The 24,043-nt window shown below is 38.1% G+C and overlaps 1 protein-coding gene across 4 annotated transcripts in view; it reads right to left on the bottom strand.

Annotated features, from left to right (window-relative positions):
* The window catches only part of UBR3 (ubiquitin protein ligase E3 component n-recognin 3), a 158,909-nt gene that overhangs the window by 47,896 nt on the left and 86,970 nt on the right, over positions 1–24,043 (bottom strand). For all 4 annotated transcript variants that reach the window (XM_055123540.1, XM_055123542.1, XM_055123541.1 and 1 more), the window contains 7 exons: positions 20,934–21,038; positions 20,181–20,354; positions 17,737–18,197; positions 15,695–15,783; positions 12,992–13,141; positions 8,905–9,038; positions 1,832–1,942 (listed from right to left, as the gene is read on the bottom strand). In XM_055123540.1, coding sequence (XP_054979515.1) covers positions 1,832–1,942; positions 8,905–9,038; positions 12,992–13,141; positions 15,695–15,783; positions 17,737–18,197; positions 20,181–20,354; positions 20,934–21,038 — 1,224 coding nt within the window. The remainder of the gene's footprint in view (positions 1–1,831; positions 1,943–8,904; positions 9,039–12,991; positions 13,142–15,694; positions 15,784–17,736; positions 18,198–20,180; positions 20,355–20,933; positions 21,039–24,043) is intronic.

The following is a 24,043-nucleotide window of genomic DNA, read 5'->3' as shown; positions in this document are numbered from 1 at the left end:
ACTCCTGGACTCTGAACTAAGCTATGTCCTCGTGCAGCCCGGAAAGGGGAAGGGTTTCCGTCCCTTGGCCTTTTCCCCTTTGCGGCAGCATGGCAACCACCACCGTTCAGAACCAACTGGACAGAGAGGTAGGAACTTGCAGTGATGGACTGCATGAGGAATCTTGCGATGGGGGGGTGGGGGGGGGGGTAGAACCGGCCCTGCCTCCTGCCCAAATGAGACCCCGAGTGGTCACCCATGAACAGCTCCTCCACTCCTGAACAGCCATGATCCCAGAGGCACACAAACCAATAACGGAATGCAGCGGCTGCTGGCACAAATACCTCTGGACTTAATATCAGAATCCCCAAACTGGGTGGCCGCTTTCGCAACCGTGCAACATCATCTGCTCTTTCTTATTGACAATAGAAAATATACGATCTAATGATGTCATTCCAACAGGTCTGACTGTTGGGGGAAAAACTCCAAATAATGATAGTGAGTTTTCTGTCGAAAACTGAATGTAATCCAAGTAAGGAGAGAGTAAAGTGAAAATCATCTGCCACACAGGCAGAAGGAGAGTGGGAGGGGGGTATGCTGGGGTTCTTGGTGGTGGAACATGTGCACTGGTGATGGGATGGGTGTTTGAGCATAGTATGACTGAGACTGGATCCTAAAAGCCCTGTAACTGTTCTCACAGTGACTCAATTAAAAAATAAATTAAGGGGCTAGAGCAATAGCACAGAGGGTAGGGCGTTTGCCTTGCATGCGGCTGACCCGGGTTCGATTCCCAGCATCCCATATGATCCCCTGAGCACCGCCAGGAGTGATTCCTGAGTGCAGAGCCAGGAGTAACCCCTGTGCATAGCCAGGTGTGACCCAAAAAGCAAAAATTAATTAATTAAAAAATAAATAAAATTTTTTTAAAAAATGAAAAAAAAAGAAGACAGGAGAATTAAACAACTGGTATTAAGAACAGAACAGCCATTGGACAAGAAAGTGAGGTTAGAAAAGAGATAATGCAGGGCAAGAGCGATAGTACAGTAGGTAGGGCACTTGCCTTACATGCAGCTGACCTGGGTCCAATACCTGGCATCCCATACGATCCCCAAATACAGAACCAGGAGTTACCCCTGAGTACTGCCTGGACGTGGCTCCCACACCCCCCTAAACAGATAATACACGAGGAAAAAATAAAAAGAGAGATCAGCATGAAAATTCTTACTGTCAATGCAAATCATATTAATGAGAACAAAAATTTGGGGGACAAGCAGGGTTCAATCACTGGCCTCTCATATGGCCCCTTGAGCCCTGCCAGGAGTGATCCCTGAGCCCAGTGCCAGGAGTAAGCCCTGAGTACTGCCAGGTATGGCTCAAAAACAAAAAGAAAAATCTGAAGAATAATCAGATAAGATGATGACATTATCAACAGCAAGATATTCAAATTTGGGGCCAAAGCGATAGCACAGCGGGTAGGGCATTTGCCTTGCAAGAGGCCGAGCCAGGTTCAATCCCTGGCATCCCATATGGTCCCCCAAGCACTGCCAGGAGTAATTCCTGAGTGCAAAGCCAGGAGTAACCCCTGAGCATCGCTGGGTGTGACCCAAACAGCAAAAAAAAAAAAAAAAGATATTCAAATTTAATACTTTATAGAGCCAGAGTTGCAAAGCCTAAAATTATAGCCAAATAATGAAGGAAAAGGAGATGAGAAAAGAAAAAAAGGGGAACTGGGTGACCAGATAGTTCAGGTGGTAGTCAAAATTCACTCAAAATGAATTGGCATTCATACACAATTAAAATACTTACTATATGGAAAAATACATAGATCTTCAAAAACATTCAATCAACTTACCCGTAATGATTCCATGTAAGATTTATGACAATCTATATGCAACGTATGACCACATGTTTGGACATAAACACCTCCTTCCCAGCCAATTGATACTGCTAAGAGACACGAACTCTTAAAAAAAAAAAAAGACAAAATAAAATTAATTTTAAAAAAGTATAAATGTATTTAAATATGTTCACATAAGCTCTGCACTGTAACTGCTATACTAATATAAGGTTTATGCTTTTGTGGTATAAAACAACGTCTAAAAACAGCTCTAAGAATCATCTCTGGACTTATAATGACACGATGATTTAGCACTCAAGAATCAAAAAATAAAAATGTAATTATTACTGTTTTCCCATTTCATAAAATATGTATTATTTTCTAAATATTATTTTCTAAATATTCACGATACATTATATTACACTTGACTATAATGCCTCTTCTATGAGATACTTAATCTCTGCATTATCTGATGCTTCCTTCTGAAAATGAATGCTGCCCTCTCCTTTCCATACTACTATCTTGGTTTCCTTTTTCCTTCCCCCCCCTTCTTTTGCATAAACCTTTTATTAGAGAAATCAGTGAAACAACAAAATCAGCAGCTATTCCAGGAACACTGGAGGCTTTGCTCAAGAACAGGTTTCAATGAGCACGGGGGCCATTATTTTTTACCATTTTTATTGAAGTAATGTGATTTAGAGCATGCTAATTATACTTTTCAGTTACACACTGTTTCCACACCACAGCATCACCAACTTGCCTCTAATATCTCAAGTTATTTGGTTCAGACCTTCTTTTAACACTTGTCTATCTTCACCTGCTCCTTTAATAATTATACTTCTCAGGATTCTCTTTGCACAAAATTATCCATAATGTTCATTTTGGTTTTGGGTTTAGTTTGGGGCCACTCCTGGTGGTGCTCAGGGCTGACTACAGGCTCTGCAATCAGGGATCACTTCTGGCGAGCTCGGGGAACTTGGGTTGCCAAGGATTGAATTCAGGTTGGCTGTGTGCAAGGCAAGTGCTTCCCTCCACACACACACACACACACACACACACACACACACACACACACACACACACACAAACACACACTGTATTAGTGCTCTGGCACTAATTTAAATATTCTTTAAATGTATGTAATTCTAGAAACATGATTTAGCTTTTGAAAACAATATTTTTGGTTTACAAGTCTGTGGAATTCCGGGAGATTCGCTCTATTCATCTGTGTGTGGGGTGGGGAGACGAAAGAAAGGGGGAGAGACAGAGAAAGAGAGAAGGAGAGAGAGGTGGGGAAAGAGACAGAAAGAGAGACAGAGAGAGAGAGATCCCCTATATGTGTGTGGGGGGGGGGGGCGGGGGGGAAATATAGCAATAGAACAATAGACGGTCAAAAGTCTTTGAAACTGTAGATTTTGTTCATCCAGCTGAGCTTCCACGCAGGATGTGAGGGTGGAGAGGAGCGGGCTCTCTGGTGACCGGGTCTGGTGTGGCAATGATGTATGCATGAGAAGTGTGATTAACAGTATTGTAAATTCCAGTATCTCAATTAAATAATTAAAGAATAAAATTCTCTTCTAAAAAAAATAAAATTCTCCTCTCATCAAAACTGGTTCTCATTAGTGATTAAACAGTATTTTTAACTATTCTCCAACTGACGTGACAGAAATAAATGCTCAGCTGCCATCAGAAATCCCTATGACGGGCTGGAGTGATAGCACATCGGGTAGGGCATTTGACTTGAACGCAGCCAAACTAGGTTCAATTCCCAGCATCCCATATGGTCCCCCGAGCACCACCAGGAATAATTCCTGAGTGTAGAGCCAGGAGTAATCCATGAGACTTGCCGGGTGTGAACCAAAAAGCAAAAAAATAAGAAATCCATGAGATACCTCCCCCCACCACAAAAACAAATCAGTATCAAAAACTTTTCATTTCCCCAATAATTCTTTTATATTTGTTGTAGACTCCCAGTTTATTGAGTCACTAAATTAGAAAGCTAAGAGTTGTTCTATTTCACACCTTTTCCTTCACACAGTAGTATCTATTCCCAGATTTTGTGTCCTAAATAACTCAGGATTGTGATCTCTCTTCATTCTCACCATACTATTCTCACTATAACATTCACTGTATCATTTGTTATTAAAGTTTTTTAATTGGTTTACTTGATAACAAATTTCCTCTCTCCAATTTAATTGTAAGGAAAATTCTAAAAGTTGCCTGAATGGTTGCAAGGGTTAAATATAACATACAATAAAAAGGGGATCCACATTATAAGCAAATCACACACCCTTATGAAATGTTTTAAATGTTAGTTTCAGAGGGCCAGAGCAATAGTACAGCATGTAGCACACTTGCCTTGCACCAGGAGTAATTCCTGAGTGCAGAGCCAGGAGTAACCCCTGAATCTTGCAGAGTGTGGCCAAAAATTGTTATTTTCAGGGCCAGAGAGAAGAGTATAGCAAGTAATATGTCTGCCTGACATGCACAAGCCAGGTTTGATTCCAAGCACTGCATATGGTCCGCAAGTATGTTCTCTTGGAATGATCCCTACAGAGCCAGGAGTAAGCCTGAACAGCCATGGTCCAAAAAGATATAAATTTTTAAGTTACTTTCACCTCATCTTTCTCTTGTATTTTCAACTTTCTCTTTCCTATCAATTTCTTCCCTTCGACCTATAGACAAGTAACCTTCTTTGAATTTTCATTTGGCCATTATCAAATATAATCTGGGCCAGAACTTCCCTATCTAGGGTCTGTAGCAGGTAGATGACAAAACCAGAGCAACATTATGCCCAAGTTAAGGATTGATGGCACAAGACCAAAGGCCTGAGAGACATTCCAAGTGAACAAATTATTATTCTTACATTGGAAAGAAATTAACAAATTACAAGATGACCAAATTTCTTTAACAGCAAACAAAACTCCAATGTTAAATCAAGACTTCTTGATAAGCATCTGGAAGAGGGAAATATTAACACAGTGTAGAATCCTTCTTAGCTGACTTAAAGATGTGCAGCAGCACAAACCAAATCCTCCCAGCAGGAGAGCTTGCTTCTACTGCGACAAATAAGAAAACAACAGGGGGCCTTCTCATCTCTATTTTATGTTTTGGAGTCATTTGAAGCAGAACCAGATTTTAGTACTGGATCATTTAGAATTGTTGGTCTTTGGCAATGTTTTATTAAAATGTAATTAATTTTTCTTTTTAATGAAAGTAGTTATCTCTTAGGACTAAGAATACTAAGTCATCTATGTAACTGTTAGATGTTTTATTTTAATCAACTGGGGGGTTGGGGAAGGAAGCAGGAGAACAAACAGTCCTAGTGTAAGACTGTGTTCGGAAGACTTCAACTCTGTAAACTGTGCGTCCACCACCATGCAGAGTGCTTATTACTGAGTCAGCAGAAACTTCCATGTTTAAAAACATCACATAGTTAGTGCTGTTTATTTGGTTAACAAAATAAAATGGAAAGGTTATCAAGAGTGATAATACTCAGCAGAAGTAGAGCTGGAGGTTCAAACTCAAACCTGATACCAAAATTCAGGTCACTCCCGCCCCACTCCCCTCCATCTATGTAACTCTCTCTGTCTCTGTCGAGAGAGAGAGACAGAGACAGAGACAGAAAGACAGAGACAGAGATAAAAAATACTACCAGTTTCAGTAGTAAATATACTAATACTAGAATTCTTCAAATTTTTAACACCCGTGGACCACAGAAAACAGAAAAAATATTTTGGAGGCCAAACTCAATGTAAATAGTGTTTATTAAATCCACAATAATAAAATTTTAACTTTTAGATAGTGCAATATCTGCTGCTACTTAGTCACTACATGACTGCTGGGAAATTTTGGTGGACCAGCAGGAACTTCCAGTGGACCAGCACTGATCTGCATAATACTTCAGATTGAGGAATATGGTATTATAAGATCTAAATTTTCTATGTCAGGTCGTAGGAAATCAAAATTTTAATTCTATAATCACTATCAGTATCTCTGAATGTTAACTCCTCTGCTCTATATTATCTGGCTCTAAAATTAATACTCGGGGCTGGAACAATAGCACAATGGGTAGGGCATTTGCCTAGCACACGGCTGACCCACGTTCAATTCCCAGTATCCCATATGGTCCCCCGAGCACTGCCACAAGCAATTCCTGAGTGCATGAGCCAGGAGTAACCCCTGTGCATTGCTGGATGTGATCCAAAAAGAAAATAAAAAAAAAAAAATTCATGCTCTGTGGCAGAACAATTTAGGAAGAAATCCCTAAATATGAACTACTTACTCTCTGAGGGGACTATAAAAGAAAATGGTCCTAGAAAACAGTCCAGGGAACAGACCATATATATACATAAAATAACCACTATGAAAGTATGCTACATTAATATAGGATTAAAATCCTATAACCAGTACAGAAACACAACAGGTTTATTCAAGCTCAGACTTTTGGCTTTTTACAAGGTTTTCTTCCTAGAAATGAATAACCTGACAGCAAAAAGATACCCGTTTTTCTCCCTTCTTTATGAGATCTCCTTCTCAAAATTATTTTAGTCTTATGTCTAGGTTATATTTTGGTTGAAGCAAGGTGTGCGTGAGTATGTGCTATGTTAGGGACAGAACACAAGTCCTCACACATAGAGGTATGTGCTTTAATGCTGAGCCACATTCCTGGCCCTTAAGTCATATTTTTTTCTATTTGACTTTAGTCTTCATCTTTACTTATCACCTCTCAAGTAAGTTAAAATGATAAAATTAAAATCAGCTTTATGGTAAGAAAATAAACTTAGATAATAACATCTATGAAAGCAAAATAGCATAATTATGTCATTTTCTTCTAAATGAATAGTTAATGATCTCTGATTAATAAAGTAAAATATATCTAAGTGTAAATATATATAGGAAGACTAAAAAATTTCAAAGAACCTTCAAGAATAAAGAAATAATCATGAAAGTATATATGTGTTATGTGTATACATATACACGTACAAATACATAGATTTCTTTACCAATAACCATAATTTCAGGCCCAAGAGACAGTGAAGCAGGTCAGGTGCTTGCCTTGCATGCAACAGGCCTGGGTGACAGGCCCGGGTTCTATCCCATGCCTACCACGAGTGATCCCTAAGCAGAGCCAAGAGTGAGCCCTGAGCACTGCCAGGTGTGGCCTGAAAACAAAAAACAACCCAAATATAAAATAATCATAACTTTCTACTGGGCTGGAGAGATAGCACAGCGGGTAGGGCATTTGCCTTGCACACAGCCAACCCAGGTTCAATTCCTCCGTCCCTCTTGGAGAGTCTGGCAAGCTACCGAGAGTATCTCACCTGCACGGCAAAGCCTGGCAAGCTACCCGTGGCATACTCAAGATGCCAAAAACAGTAACAAGTCACACAATGGAGATATTACTGGTGCCCACCAAGCAAACTGATGAGCAATGGGGATGACACTGACAGTGAACTGTATGCTAAGATCTCTAAAGATATATGAAAGAATGATCCTCACTAACTTTACCCAAACTATAGTATAGAAACCTAATTTTAAGTTCTCCCACATGGAAAAAAGTAAATATTAAAAATACCACATCTATAATATGATTATATTATAACATAATTACAAAAATGATGAAAATAATGGTGAATTATACATGCAAATCACAATGTATTATATGAACTATGAGCACAGTGGTTTTTAAAAAGTCTCATCTGGTAAGTTACTATGAGAAAGACTATGATAGAACATGATGGGTCCTAGTTTATAGATGAAGAAATTGAGTCTTAGGGAATTTAGATAGCCAAGCTCTCATTGCTAAGAAATAGCAGAATTAATACCAAACTCTAGTTCTCTTGATCTCTTTATGTTTCCAGTCTGAACATTTAACCTCCTTTTTTATTATAATTTTTTGGTTTTGTTTTGCGTATTTTAGTTTTGCTTTGTTTTTGCTTTTAGGCCAAGGATCATATGGAGTGCCGGGGACTGAACCCCGTTTAACTACATGCAAGGCAAGTGCCTTCACTGCTATATTATCTGCCCAGCCCCTGCTCGATACCTACTTCACCACAGCTCTGAACTGTCTCTTCAGAGTTAACCAGAAACCTTCTCCTCAGTCCAGACCTCTGATTCACACTCCACTCTGACTCTTCACATCACAACTACATCAGACTCTTCACTATACTTACTGTTTGTTTTAATTAAGCATTCTGTCTACCCAACCTACTAGTTTCCTTTAATTAAATGAGAGTATTATAGGCAATAGAAAAATTATACTTGGAAATCTATCAAAATAATTATCCACATAGCTAACTAAAAATAATGCTCCTTTTCATTATATTTTAAATTATGATATGTCTACCTATTTCAAGTTATAACAGATCCAGATCAAAAAAAAAGGTAAAAGGAAACTCCATCTGATAATCTGCTCAGGTATACTAAATTAACTTAGTAACTTTTATAAAGAAGTTAACAATGCTGCTGGTATTTATTTAGATAAATAGTGAATCTTCCAGGATTTCTGGTACCTTAAGTGCTCAGGTACCAGAGTTTTCCCTAGAGTTGAGAAAAAAAGTCAACCAAATTCATAAAGCCAGAATAAAAGCTAAGAATTAAGTCTGTCCTAACTTTAAAGTTTAAAACATCAAACTGGTCATTTTAACGTATACCTTAAAGTAAAAAAAAAAAAAAGCAAAATTCTTCATAATTTTTTTACTATATGTATTTATAAATAATTATATTTAATTCAATCCTTGCCCCTTCAAAAAAGAACATTTAAAACAAAGAACAGTTAAAAATTAAAATTTTTATTTATTAACATTTCCTTTCTTTAAAAGGGTTTTTGGGGGTAGGAATGTAGAGGTAGTGTCAGGATCAATCCCAGTCCTCACACATACAAAGCATGCCTTCTACCATGAGTTACCCTCATACCAACAATTCCAATCCTTTAGTACTCATATATCAAGTCCTTTTTTAAACATAAATGTTCAGATTCTAAGTCATACGTTTGGTAGAAGAAAAGCATATAAAATGAAACTCTGAAGGAATATAGTCACCAATTTCACAAACAAATATACTACTACGCAAAAAAGTATACTTACATCTTTAAAATAACGCTGTAATAATGAAAGCCTCACATCATGAACTGCTGCACATGTATCCCAAGGGTAAATCTGTTCCTCTTCAGTGATAGGCAAATTTTTTGGTTCAGTGTTGTCACGGCATTGCCCCAAAACTACATTAACAACAGAGATAAGAGCTCATTGAATGACCAACATATAGACCTATTATTCATCAATGCAGAGTGAATCACCACAAGCAATACTTACTGGTCTACTATTAGAAAACATTTGATGAACTGAAAAAAAAGAAGTAGTGTTCTATTTCTCTTCTGCAGGTATACTGAGCTTCATATATGGTATTTGTTTTTTTAAATAACAGGGCCAGAGAGATAGTACAGCAGTTAGGCACTTGCCTTACATACAGCCAACTTGGGTTCCATCCCCAACATCCTATATGGTCCTCCAAACCCCACCAGGTGTGATTCCTGAGTGCAAAGCCAGGAATAACCCTAAGTATCACCAGGAGAGGCAACAAAACTAAAAACGTTAAACTATGAATATATATGGGAAGGGGAGGACAGGGAAAGAGAATAGGAACACCCAAACTGTGTCCTGAAAAAAACCATAAAAACTAAGTTTGCAGTAGTAATGAATCTCATTTATAAATATGTTACTTCTTGTAGGATATCATCGATTTGTCCTTTCTCCCTTGCCACAGAGTTTGTGCTTATCTGGTAATAATTCTAAACAATTCTAGACTACATTGGTATGTCCTGCTCCCCTTGCCACTAGGAGCTTAGGTATATCGGTCATGCCCATCAAGGTGCTCCTGAGTCACTCCCACTCCTTTGTCTATATGTAGTCACTTCTATGCTCTCTTCCCCAACTAGTTAATCAGCTTTTCCCCTAATCACTCTGTTAATTTGTAAGGTCAGAGCTTGCTAGGACAGTGGACTTCTAAGTTAATATTGCCTTTTCTCCTCTCCTTATGTTTTTTGAATAGTTTACTTTAGAGCAATGTCCTTTTTGTATGGACAAAGAAAGACAGTTGTTAATATGCTTTGGTAACATGGGGTTTAATTGGCTTCGAATATTATTCACTCCCGGGCATCTGCTTTCTCGACTTAAGCCTCAGCTGCCCTTACTTTCTAGCACCCCTAAAAGCAGTGTCCCGACAAGGGACGGGATGGACCCAGGGCAAGCAGTGAGTTATGTGCTACCCTGGCATTGAGATGAGCCTGGCCAAAGTGCCTAATGCTTAACTATATGTTAAGAGCTTGGTCATGGACATGTCATGTCATGATCCAAAAAGCAACGACGAGACTAGGACCCTGCTAGGCACAGGAAAGACTAATCTAGCCTGACCACTGTAATCTGAGATCGAGATGATTCCAGGAAAGCAATTCTATAAGCTTAATGCATCTCTTGCTATGCCCATACAAAATGGTTAATATTATGATTACTTATATGTTAGTTGGACAAGGAGAGGAGAAACACACCAATGGGATTCTGCTCTTGGGTGGGTGTCCTGCTGAAAGAGAATCTGTCCTAGAACAAGCATCCCCTGAAGGAAAAAATTTTACCCCTATTGATTGTGACCACATCTATGTGTAAGCCCCAACTCCTCATGCTGGGGGATTTAACTAGGCTGAAAGAGTGGGCTGGGGGCCAGTCCCAGAGCCAGATCTGGAGAAGCCAGATCGAGATCCAGATCCAGAGGAGAAGGAGAGTGAAGTAGCATGGGGCAAGGAGAAGCCGGAGAATCAGAGGAGAATGGAGATGGGAATGGAATAAACTGCAACTGAGACCAACCAGCCTGGCCTCCAATTCTTCCTTCACCTGCCTCATCATCACCATCAACCTCTCCGGGGAGGGGGAAGCGGCTAGAGACTACCGAATACGGGCGGCGGGAGAGACAGAGCACCGCTGCCCTGTGTGCGAGGTGCTATGCCCCGAGTGGCCCCCCAGTCCCGTCTTTTCTTTTCTGTGTTTTTACACAACTTCTCACAAAATGAAAACATCTTGGAGAAAAAACTGAATACTGGATAGAGAAAAGTACAAGTGTAATAAAGAAGCAAGAAGGAACAAACACTGATAAGGCAGGTCATTAAGATTTAAAGAACATCTAATCGGCTGAATTTAAGTATTGAAAAGAAAAATGATGACAGCAAAAACACTCATTGATTCAGGCAAAAAAAAAGTGAAGTTAATCACAGTTGAAGAATGACAGGGACAGGGTTTCTTCTACATGGTAAAAATTTCCCATATCAAACCCCCCCCAAAAAAAAGAGAGAGAGCGAGAGAGAACAGAGGAAAATGAGAAATCAAAATCAAAAATGAGAAAAAGGCAGACTGGATCAGAGAGATAGCGCAAAGGAACAAGAGCCAGGTTTGCATGCAGAAGGCCTGAATTCAAACCCCAGCACCACTGGGAGTGAACCCAATCACAAAGCCAGAACTTCCCCAGAGCCATCACATACAGCCCCCGAAACAAAAGCAAGCACACAGTAGCAGGTAGGAAGAGGTCAATGGGTATGTAAAGGGGTAAAAAGGAAACAGCCAGAGATTTCTGAATGATGGGGGATGGGGGGATCTTTTTTGGTGGGAACAATGACCATCTTTCTTCCCCCTTTCTCCCATGCTGTAGTATCTGGATGACCTGGGGCCACACACTTGGCCAAACACTCGGTGTGATGGAGGGTGTGGTACTGTGACACTGTACGTATGAAAAGCCATCTTTAACAGTACTGTAAAGTAGAGTGCCTAAGATAAAATTTTAAAAGAAAGAATGTCTAGTAACTAAAGAAATGAGGGCAAAGCTATCTCCTTACATAACTAAAATACTTCAATTATATAAAATAATATATAATGAAATGTTTAAGTTGGCAATATTTCTGGACTAAAATGCTTCCAGATTTTAGTATCACACCCAGCAGTGCTCAGGGGCTAGTTCAGTTCTATGCAGTGGATGACGGGAGGGTGCTGGGTATGTGTGCATTAGTCCAGCATTGCTTGAGGGACCATGTGCTGTAATAATAAAGAGACCTTTCTTTTAAGAATTTCTTACAACACTCATGTCCAAAAAAGTAAGATTTAACCATATACCAGGACAGGAGATAGTATTCCATGCCAGTTAGATTCCCAGCATCACAGAGTCCCTGAACCTCCTGAATATCACTTGGGAGCTGCTACCTCCTCAACATACCTTTGTTATATAGACCTAATCGATCCTTGTTATTTAAATCTATGCAGTCCTACCTATAAAATAAAAGTTAACTTTTTACTTATATTTATTGAACTATTTTGGATAAACTTTTGTCTTTAAAATGTTCCCCCACTGGGGCTGGAGCAATAGCACAGCGGGTAGGGCGTTTGCCTTGCACGAGGCCGACCCGGGTTCGATTCCCAGCATCCCATATGGTCCCCTGAGCACCGCCAGGAGTAACTCCTGAGTGCAAAGACAGGAGGTAACCCCTGTGCAATGCCGGGTGTGACCCAAAAAGCAAAAAAAAAAAAAAAAAAAATGTTCCCCCACTGAAAGGAGCCAGAGAGATAGTATACCAGGTAAGGTACTTGGGTACTTGCCTTACATGCAATCAACCCAGATTCAATTCCTGACACTATTTTCAGTCCCCAAAGCCCAACCAGGAGTGTTCTCTGAGCACAGAGTCAGGAATTACCTTGAGCAGAGCCAGGTGTGGCCCCAAATCATAATTTTTTAACTAAAAAAAAATGAAATTAAAAATAAAATGTTCTGGACTGGGGCGACACTTGCCCTGCATGGTGCTGACCCAGGTTCGATCCCCAGCGTCCTATATGGTCCCCTGCGCACCATATATACCTGAGTAACTCCCAAGTGCAGAGTTACAAGTAATACCTGAGCATCGCCAGGTGTGACCAAAACAATTAACAAAATAAAATACAACAGAATGTTCCTCAGTGTGGAGTGATTGTAGGAGGGAATCAGGGCATATTGGTAGAGGAAAGTAGACACTGGTGGTAGAACTGGTACTGGAACACAGTATGACTGAAATTCTGAATAACTTCATAATTCATGATGCCTTAATGGAAATATTTTAAAAGAAAAAAATATATATTCCCACTGAAATTACTGTTCTGATCTTACCTGAAGATGCTTGTAACAATACAACCAATCCCGTAGGCCGGTCTTCAGAAGAGGGGCCGCTCTGTCCACAAATAACACAATCATAGACTGCCTCAGAAACCTGTGGTTCTGCTGTAGTAATCTCCATAGGAAGCTCATTCTCAGGAGAATCTGAGGGGGGGAAATTACAGTTCTTTAATCTTAAAGAACAAAACATTTTATGAAAATGTGACCCAAAAATCAAGTATAAATAATATTGAACTTCAATACTAGTAGGGAAAAATGTAACTCATTAAAACAAAATCCTCTGGAAAAGTTAGATGGAAACTACAAATAGAGAATATAAATGAATATAATGAATCTCTTTAATATGACTAAATATGCTTCTGATGGTAACATTCACATATAAAAGGAAAACCAAAACAGAGGCAATAACATTGTATCAAAGAGAAAACTTTAAAATAAATAATTGAAGGGAAAAAGCAGGAGATTTGTTTTAACTTTCTTTAAGTACCTCAAAAAACTTTCTCTTTTTTGTTTTTGTTTTTGGACACACCCAGCGGTGCTCAGGCTTACTCCTGGCTCTGCACTCAGAAACTAATCCTGGAGAGCTTGGGGTAACATATGGGATGCCGGGGTCAGCCATGTACAGCCTTGCCTGCTGTACTATCGCTTCAGCCCCTCAAAAGGAAAATTTCTATTAACAGGGTAGTTCTCGGAAAGAAAGAGCAATGAGATTAAAAGGGAACAATTTCACCTTTACTTTCAATTCCAGTAATTATATCTTAACAATATCAATATAGTCATTAACATATGTCATTCACATGTGGTCATGTATTATTATAAAGCATATTTTAGAAAATAATAGTAAATCTCAAATTATCATTAACAGCAAGCAATAAACTGAACCCACTGTAATTTACAGATAGCATTTTTTTTTTTGTAGTTTCAGGGACTAAACCCAAACCACTATAAATGGATGTAAGAAATAAGTAGCGAGGACCAACAGTGAGTAGGGCATCTGCCTTGCATGCGGCTGACCTGGGTTCAATCCCCCGCATCCCATACGGCCCCCCGAGCATCGCCAAGAGTAATTCCTGAGTGCAGAGCCAGGAGTAACCCCTAAGCGTCACTGGGTGTGACCCCAAAACAAAACAAAAAAAAGAAAAAAAAACAAAAAAGAAAAAATTAAGAAGATGGAAGGCACTACATTCCTTAACACACTACCAAGCTAAAGTAAATCAAAACTGTATGGTACAGAAATAAAAGCCAATACCAAAGAAATAGAAGTGAGAACCCAGATGTAAGAACAGTTAATTTATGACAAAAGATCCAAAAGGGAAAGTGGACGGGGGGGAAAAAAAGCCTCTTTGATAAACGCTGCTAGGATCTGATTAGCCAAAAAAACTGGGAACATTACTTCACACCACACACAAGAGTCAATTCAAGAGATTAAAGACCTTGATATTAGACTGGAATCCACAAACTAAGTGAGGCAGAACTCTTCCCATGATACTGACTTCTTAAGCATTTTCAATGATTCAACTCCATCAGCAAAGAGTGTAAAGCAAAAAGAAACAAATGCACTGCTTCAAATAAAAAGTTTCTGTACTAAGAAACTAAGCCTAAAATAAGAAGCCCTACTGCATGGGAGAGAAATATTTGCAAACTACACTCCTGGCAAAGGACTAATATCCAAGATATATCATGCCCTCTTCAGACTCAAAAATGGAAAAATAAACCCATCCAAAAATATATGTATATATGGGAAGAAGAGCTGATATATCTCCAAAGAAAAGACACATCTCCAGACTCCTGGGGGTACTGCTGCGAAGTGCAATGCAGTGACGCTATGCCTAAACAAAAATACTATTGTAAATGATGATATCTCATTATTTGGTCAATGAACCATAACTTTTTATCTTTCTTATGAGAAAACCACCAATATTAAAGAAACATAATAACCATTAATTTAATTTTTTTAACCTCAAAATTACATACTGAACATAGACTCCAGAGTTACTAGGCTGAATCTCAACCAATGCCCTCTCCACACCTCCTGGATAATGAGTGCTTATGCAAACAAAAGTGTACAAAACTATATATACGGTAGAAAGTACCTGTGTGTTTATATGTAAATAGATACGTGACTTTAGCTTACTGTTGTTAGCAGTTTATCTTAAAGAATAAAATTCACTAAACACAAGTAGCAGTAAGGAGAGGTATAATCCGGAATAACCAAAAATAGAAATTACCTGAGTCTTTAATGTTTGTAAAAGATTATTTGTAGCAATCTCTCATTATACAGGAAAGTATCAATAGCTCTCACTGCACAAACTCTTGTTTCTTGATGGAAGTAAGAACGTGTTCCAGATTTTGAGTGACAGAAGTTGTTGAAAATATTTTAAAACTATTTTAAGAATTTTAGGATAATTTAAAGGAAAACATCTGAGTAAGTCACTACATATTGGTAAACGTCGTGAATCTAAAGGACAGCGAGAGTGACAGTGACTCACTGCTACCATCAGTAAGTACTTTCTAATTACTGTACTACTCAACAACTGAATGCACTGTCAACAATAAAGGCCTGGTTTTCCATAAGCCATTTAAATAAAAAATAGATATTGTGTGTACAAAGGTGAAAACTAATTTAAGATTAGACTAGGTCATGCCTAAGGTAGTAATTATAATTATGAGAGGTATATACTATTAAATCTGACTTACCAACATCCATGGCAGTTTCCATGAAGCTTTTCTGTCGTGAAGCAAACTCTGCAAGCAATTTCTGCTGTCTCTCTCTAGCCTTTTGTCGTCTAAATTAAAAATAAATAAAGTGGTAAGACCAGATGTGCCTAAAATTTACCTACTATCTTTCAGGAACACTCATCTGAGGGCAACTTATTTTCTATTTCCTTAAATGTCACCTAAGATGTGACTGCCTAGGGAGTTAAGGTGCTGGCTGTGCAGGTAGTTGACCTCAGTTTGATCCAAAACAGCACATAGTCCCCAAAGCACCACTAGGAGAGACTCCAAGCAGGGAGCCAGGAGTACCCCCTGAGCAGCACAAAAACAAGAAACAAGCAACCCTGTCCTCCGTCCCCCCACCAAAACAAAAAAATGGAGAAAAGGGTTCAAGGTAGAAAGGGGGAAGAGGCAAGAGACAACAGGGAGGGAGAGAAGATCAGACTAGAATAGAGAGAGTGGTGGAGGGTCATGGCCACTACGGGATGGTAGGACTTAGGGTTTAGTAACTTTAATATCATTGCTACTACCTAAAAAATATATATATACAAGATTTTAAATAAAAGATTTTAACGGACACATACAAATGCCACGTGCACAAGAAAATAAGGGAAATACAAATCAGAAAATCAGAATGCTGTCACTTCACATCTGTGAGTGACCTATTTCAAACATAAATTCTCTCTCTGTCTGTCTCTGTATCTGTCTGTCTGTCTGTCTGTCTGTCTCTCTCTCTCTCTCTCTCTCTCTCTCTCACACACACACACACACCAAAAACGAAACCAAAACAAAGAAAACACAAAAAGTGAAAATGTGAGATGAGGGATGTATTCATTATCTTATTATTAAAGACTCCCTCACAATTTGTACATATTTATTGTACTGTCAGAGAATATACTTTAAATATCTTATATTTTACACCAATTATACCTCAATAAAGCTGGCACTTTCAAAGACCAAATTTTATATTAAACAGGCAAATACAAAATAACTAATTATTTTAAAGAGAATATACTGCTTTTAAAATATCATTTTAAGTGTTATCACAAACACACATTTTATTCTTAGTAAGGAAGAAAAATTCAACTTTGACGAATGTAAATTTTTGTTTTCCCAATAAATGGGAAAGTACCTTTCCAAGAGTGAGATGTTGGGTTCAATCCCTGACTCCAAACATACAAAATAAATAAATAAAAATAAACTAGAGGTTGTGGTTTAAATATGAGCATTATTTTGCTGTGGCACATTGATACTTTTAATTCAATTATTTGATTTTTTTTTCCAAAAGCTCTATATTCTATGTCTAGAAAAGTACCTGACTTATAATCAAAAAAACAGGGAATGGAGAGAGGGAGAGGAGAAGTGGAAGGGGAGGGGGAGGAGAAGGGGAAAAGGAAAAGGAAGAGAGAAAAGATGAAAGTACCTGTCACAGGGCATAAAGGCAGGTGGAGAGGTACGGGGAGACGAGAGGGAAACTGGGGACATTGGTGGTGGAAAATGTACACTGGTGAAGGGATGGGTGTTGGAACATTATATGACTGAAATCCAATCACGAACAACTTGGTAACTGGTAACTGTCTCACTGTGATTCAAGTTAAAACCCAGCACCATAAAACTATGAGCATTGCTGAGAGAGTCAGAAGTCCCCAGCTCATCACCAGGCCTAAACACTGACTCTTCACATTCCCACATCCAGGCCAAGTTACAGCATCAGAGTACCCCTGGACCCTCGGAAACTCCTTGGGAAGACCTATCAATGTACACATAAATAAAGAAATAATTTTAAATAGCAGAGGAATTATCCAACCCCCATGGTTTTAATAGGCATTTTTTCCCCAAGTTTAGAGCAGTAAATATAATGTTGGGATTAGAAAATCTGTTCCTCTCAAGCTATAATTAACTCAAGCATTCTATATAGGCAACAAATATAGGTGATTGGTCTCAGGTGGCCAAAAACAGGGAGGAAAAAAGCAAATTCACAACTGTATCATACAAGTTGAAAACACTACAAATACATAAACTACCTTTCTTCTTTGTCCAATGTTTTCTTCTCTGCAGCAGTGATTTTTTTGGGTGGTACAGGAGGGGTCACTTTTCTACATATCTCTTCAATGATGCGTTTATTCATTCTGCTTTGCAATGCAGATTTTAATAAAATTCTTTCTACTGCAGTTATACCATCTCCATGACTGTATTTGGGACTTTCTGGTTGGATTAAAATTTCTATGTCATCAAGCCAAGGAGGATAATAGGAGTTCTGTTTTCCTGAGAGTTTGTGGTGAAGTTTAATTAGCAGAGACAATATGCTTTCTTTAATTTCCAAAATGGCTGTAGTTAACTGTGGAGCTGAGCCAGGAGCAGACCATTTACTTGAAGATTTGGGACGAACCACCTGATTAGCTTCAGTGCTACTGCGATTGATGATCTCTTGAAACTTCTTTCTACGCTCTGCTACTAAGCTGAAAACTTGGGCTGTGCCAGAATTCTACCATTAAAAAAAGAAAGAAAAATCCAAATAAGTTATTCAACATCAAATATTAGTAGTACATTTTATAAGTGGGATGTTCAAAGATTCTATTTAATTATTTATTCAATACATTTACACTTTAAATGTGTCTTTATCTCCCTTTCCAAATATACTTAGTCTCACTCAGTCCCAAAACAACAGTGAGAGACAAAATATGAGGAGTACATACAGTCATGTTTTTAAAAGATTAAGTTACTCATCAGTTTAAAGGATGATAAACTATTCTATTGAAGATGTATTAACAATACATCTCATCTCTTATGGGAAGCTACTATGTTTTCTATTTAAGAAAATTATAAATTAATGTTTTCAATGTCAATAAATCTGAATTAATTCACTTGTTTTTAAGAATAAGCAAAGTTTTGAAAATTATTTCCAACACTAATGCTTAAATTTACTAAAACAAAAGATGAAAATAAATCAAACTGAGTTGTTACTTCATAACAAATTTGAAACAGGTTCTTTTCCTCAGTAATTTATATTCTAAATAGCTTTTTTATAGGGGGGCAGGGAACACTCCTGGTAGTGCGCAGGAGCTACTCCTGGCTCTGCTCAGGGGACCATGTAGTGCCAAAGAATCACATCAGGACCTCCGGTATGTAAAACATGTGTGTCAGGCCTTTGAGCCATGTCCCTTAGGTAATTTGGGGGGTGGGCCCAAGGCATTTAACCCAGAGCCTCATGCATACAAAACATGCTCCACATCCCCATCTGCATTTCATTAAATTTTAAAGAATAGAAAAGGTAACTTAGTACCAGTTGAACTTTATGAGCTAATTTTTTTACATACTGTTTTTAAACAGTCAATCTGCTTTTCAAAGTACTGTATAGCAGCATTAGAGGAAAATCTGCCCCTTACAGAGGTTACAACATTTTAATCAAAACTGTTGAGGATATTCACAGCAAGCAAACTGTCAAAGACAAAAGGTGTGCCTACAAATGGAAAATTCAACATTCTCTATTCACACACACACGAAACTAAACTGCAAAAATTAAAAAAGCCTGGAGTCAGAGCAATAATATAGCAGTAGGGCATCTGCCTTGTGCATGGCCGGCCTGGGTTTAATCCCTGCCATCCCATGGTCTTCCTCCCAAGCACTGCCAGGAATAATTCCTGAGTGAAAAACCAGGACTAACCCCTGAGCACTGCTGAGTGTGGCCAACAAAATAAAAATAAAAGAGGCTTATTAGCTATAGCTACTTGATAGTTATTCCAAGATTTCACTTCTCCTTTTTAAAAATTAGTTAATTAAGCTACATGCAATGAGAGCTGATTTTTCAAAATGAATTCAAATATGCAAATACGGAGTAGAAAATATTTGTGGGCTTATTTTTTCATAATTATTTGCCATGGAAGCAAAAAATTATAAATAGGCATGCTGCCAGGATTAAAGATTATATTTATTTTGATTTAAAGAACTGTCATTCCTTTTCAAAATGTTAGTAACAATGCTAAATGTAAACATACCCAAATGTGTCGCTTATAACTGACCAAAAATTTTTCTAACACCAATTTTTTAAAACCTACCATTAAATAATGAGTATTAACATAATTTCAATAATACAAATTTTGTTTAAAATCTAAATTACCATATACAAAATCACACACATAAACTTTTTAACATATTAATTGAGCACACACACAAGTACTTCATTGTTTGCCCCTTTTCCAGTTAAAGTCATATTGCGAGTTAATGCAAATGTCATAATACATCTACCTCTCTTTGAAGAACTTTAGGCCGTCGTGAACTCTGGCAGATTAAAGGAAAAAGACTGGTGAGGCAGAAGTTGGGTAGATGTATCAGAGGAAATAAAAGACAATTTAAAGTTATCTATAATCACAATCACTTTTGTTCTGGATATTAGAAGATGATTTAAGCTATGTATCTCATCACAATGTGCTTTTTTTCTCTATTTGTAATTTCTCTCTGTTATACTTACTTGAGAGGCAGCCATACTATCGGCGCTGGTACTTGGAGGGGAGTCTCTCTTTACTTCCGGAGCAGTGTCTGGAACTCTCACTCTAACATAGTTTATAAAGTGGCGCATGTTTGATACTAAGTTACTACCAGGAAACCAACTGTCATGGCAACGTTCTGGTCCACACACAGGCACCTAAAATGCATACAAAATAATTATCAAAACTTGTCAAGCCAGATCTAAAGTACAATGAAGATAAGACAAGTCCAAATAATCATCTATTGAATGTTAATTTCTAAATCCCTTAGTTTCATTTATAAATTATAAAAAAATGAAAATAGCAAATTCAAACCCTAATACAGAAATGTTTCTTAATACTAACAATATTTCACTTAACTAAATGAAATTTGGTTAAATTTTTCATATAAACACATTTTTCAATCTAGGAATAAACACAACTCTATATTAACATTTTTCATTAGTAATACCTCAAATTTCAGTAAGAAAACACTAATTTGAACTAACTGTATAAGAATATCTGAATCATCAACCAAAAATCTGATTAAGGAATTTTGGGGGGGCTTTGGCTTTTGTTTTGGGGGGCTATACTTAGATGTGCTCAGGGGAAAGTATATTATGCCAGGTCAGTCACATACAAGGCCTGTAAATCCTGAATACTGCTGGACATGGCCCCCCAAAAATAAAACAAAATAACACCCTACCTTTATTACGGCATATCATAACTTTAATATTTAAAAATAAGACACTACTTACTTCTTCATTTGATTCTTCTTCAGCTGAATTTTCAAGTCCTAACTCAATCAGATATAAAACCATGCAGAGTACATGTTCTGACAGATTTTGGTGATCCATCAAAATCTTCAAAAAAACAAAAAGAAGCTCATAAATGTTTTCATAAAATATATTTTATTTTAGATATCCAAAACATTTAAATGCTATAGTAAAATAACAGTAATATATTTAAATTTATATTTTAATATCATATAAAATTCTAAGTATGTAGCACAAAATCATGTAAGTCAAGCTAGATCTCAGTACAAAGATAAACTAAAACCAAAACCTGGGTTCCATCTGAAGACTGCCCTATAATGTACTATTTTTTTTCAGGAGGGCCTCCCACACAACGCTCAGGAAGTCTGGGGCCTCTCCCGGTGGTACCCGGCCAACTAAGCCAGACAGTTCAAAGACCTCAAAGCAGTGGTGCTCCTCAGGTCCAGTAGTGCTGGGATTCACCAGAACTGATAAATACCTGGTCAAGAATCACCAGTGGGGCCCTCAGACATCCTGAATACAACTTCTGAGCTCCACCCCACCAAAATATGCATGATACGAGACATTACTAAACAGATGACACCTAATTTATCAAATGAAATCACCTAGTTTGGTAGGTATTACCAAAAAGCTAGCCTGAGAGGCTGGAGCGGGTACAGCAGGTAGGGCGTTTGCCTTACATGTAGTCGACCCAGATTCGATACCCAGTATCCCATATGGTCCCCCAAGCACCTCGACAAGTAACCCCTGAGCATTGCTGGGTGTGACCCAAAATGTATTAAAAAAAAAAAAAAAAGCCAGCCTGATACGTGGTTCAAGGGGTAGAGTGCATGCTTTGTATGCTGGAGGCCTGATTTGATCCCCAATGCCACGTGGCCCTCTAATTCCCAAGCCTCTGATACTACAGAGTGTGGCATTCACAAAGTAACAATAATAATAATGCCACCTGGCCAAATGATGGAACTCTGGAGATTCTGGAGGACGTGGCACTGTCAGCTGCAGGTAGTGGGGAAAGAGGATCACAGAAGCTGAGCCTCACAAAAACTGGACAAAGGTTCGAGGAAGATAGCAAAGATTTAAGACCTAATCTATTGTGACTCAAGAATAAAGACTCAATTCGTGGACTTTTTTGTGTTTGTTTTGACAGCACAGAGGGCTTTTCCATTCGTTTCTGAGGGGTACAGCAGAGAGAAACACAAACTTTCCATTTTTAAAACTAATTTTTAATACAAATTCTGTCCATAATAGCTACAGCTATTTGAACTTGAGCAACAGACTCTAGTTCTGGTTTTCTGTTTACTGGGGGGTCCGGTGCAATGCTCAGCAGTGCTCAGAGATTAGTTCTGGATCAGTGCCTGGTGTAGTACTAGACTTCAACCTGAGGCCTCCTGTAAACAAACCATGCACCCAGCCCTTTGAGCTATGTCTCCAGGCCCTGATCTCAGTTTTCTGACCTAAAAAAATGAACACTGGTTCAGAATTACTCTGATTATTATGTAAGTTATTATCTATAATTTGCTTAGTTCAGAGTCTAGCATTTATGTTCGACAGTATAAAAGTGATTGGAGATGGTGTGAGAAGTAGGAATAGCCACCGGAGATAACTGAAGGCTGACAGGTGTTGAGGTGATTCTTTCTAGTCCACAACTTTACAAAGAGTAAACAAAGGTTCAGTCAGTCAGTAGCTTGGTATGTGACTCAACCCAGAACACAGATTTTAGACTTCTCATTGTCATAATTTAGACTTCTCATTGTCATCATTATAATTCAAATGAAATTTGACTTAATACTGGTCACATTTAAATTGGCAGCTTTAAATAGGCTTTTACTCAAAAAAGGTTTTATTGATTATTTTTTCCTTTAATATAACCTATATTAACTTTTTATATGTACAGGGGCCTTTCCTAGAGATACCTGACAGCTGAGTGCTCAGTCCAACAGTGTGGTACTCAGGGGCCACCAGAACCAACCCTGGGGAATGGGGTAGCGTGAGGAATGTGAACTGAGTACCTTGGCACATACTCGGTGCATGCTCTGTCATTTAAGCCAACTCACCTCACTACAGACTCCTGTATTAACGCAGCTTTTTTTTTAAGCACTATATATGGCAGGACATTACATGACTACTTAAAATTGATTTTTAGAAAGTTTGTTAAATGTGATTAAAGTTTTTCTATTGAGGAGAGCTATAATAAAGTTGAGATTTTACCACTCTAACAATGAATGCGGGAAAAGGTCACTCTGGACTGGGTGTTATAAATATGTCAACTAGTCTGCAACTATAAAATACTGACTTTAATATTATGAGAAATTATGATGCCTCAATAAAAATTTAAATAATTTAAAATTCAATAAAAAATCATGTTGTAAGTTTGTGACAAATGACTGCTTTTCTTTTGACAATATTAAACAAATGGTTAAGAAGATATGAACTGAAAACCAAAATAATTTTCAGCATTTGATTATTAAATCATACATCATTTACCTATCATTTACTATAAAAGTACTCAGATTAACCATCTGAACACCACTTAACCTTTAAAACTCAACAACTGGAGCTGGAACGATTAGTTCAGTGGACAGAGCATTTGCCTTGCCTTCGGCCAACCCAGGTTTGATCCCTGGAATTCACAGAGTCCCCCCCAGCACTGCCAGGAGAAATTCCTGAGTGCAGAGGCAGGAGTAACCCCTGAGCACTCCTGGGTGTGACCCAAAAAAGCAATGATAATAATAATAACAATAATAATAAAAATAGTAATAATTAAAAAATAAAACTCAGAAACAAAAATAAGAATAGTAACAATTTTTAGTATATGTGCTGCCGAAGTGAGCACAAGAATAGTAACAATTTTTTTTTTTTATTTTTTTGCTTTTTGGGTCACACCCAGCAATGCACAGGGGTTACTCCTGGCTTTTCACTCAGGAATTACTCCTGGCGGTGCTTGGGGGAACATATGGGATGCCGGGGATCGAACCCAGGTCGGCCGCGTGCAAGGCAAACGCCCTACCCGCTGTGCTATCACTCCGGCCCCAAGAATAGTAACAATTTTTATTCACAAAGATTTTTTTCTAAAATTAAGGCAGTGTTTATTT

The sequence above is a fragment of the Sorex araneus genome, chromosome X, assembly GCF_027595985.1.
Source record: "Sorex araneus isolate mSorAra2 chromosome X, mSorAra2.pri, whole genome shotgun sequence".
NCBI classification, from domain to species: domain Eukaryota; kingdom Metazoa; phylum Chordata; class Mammalia; order Eulipotyphla; family Soricidae; genus Sorex; species Sorex araneus.
Note: the sequence above shows the minus strand (reverse complement) of the source record. Positions and strands in the feature narration are given on the sequence as shown.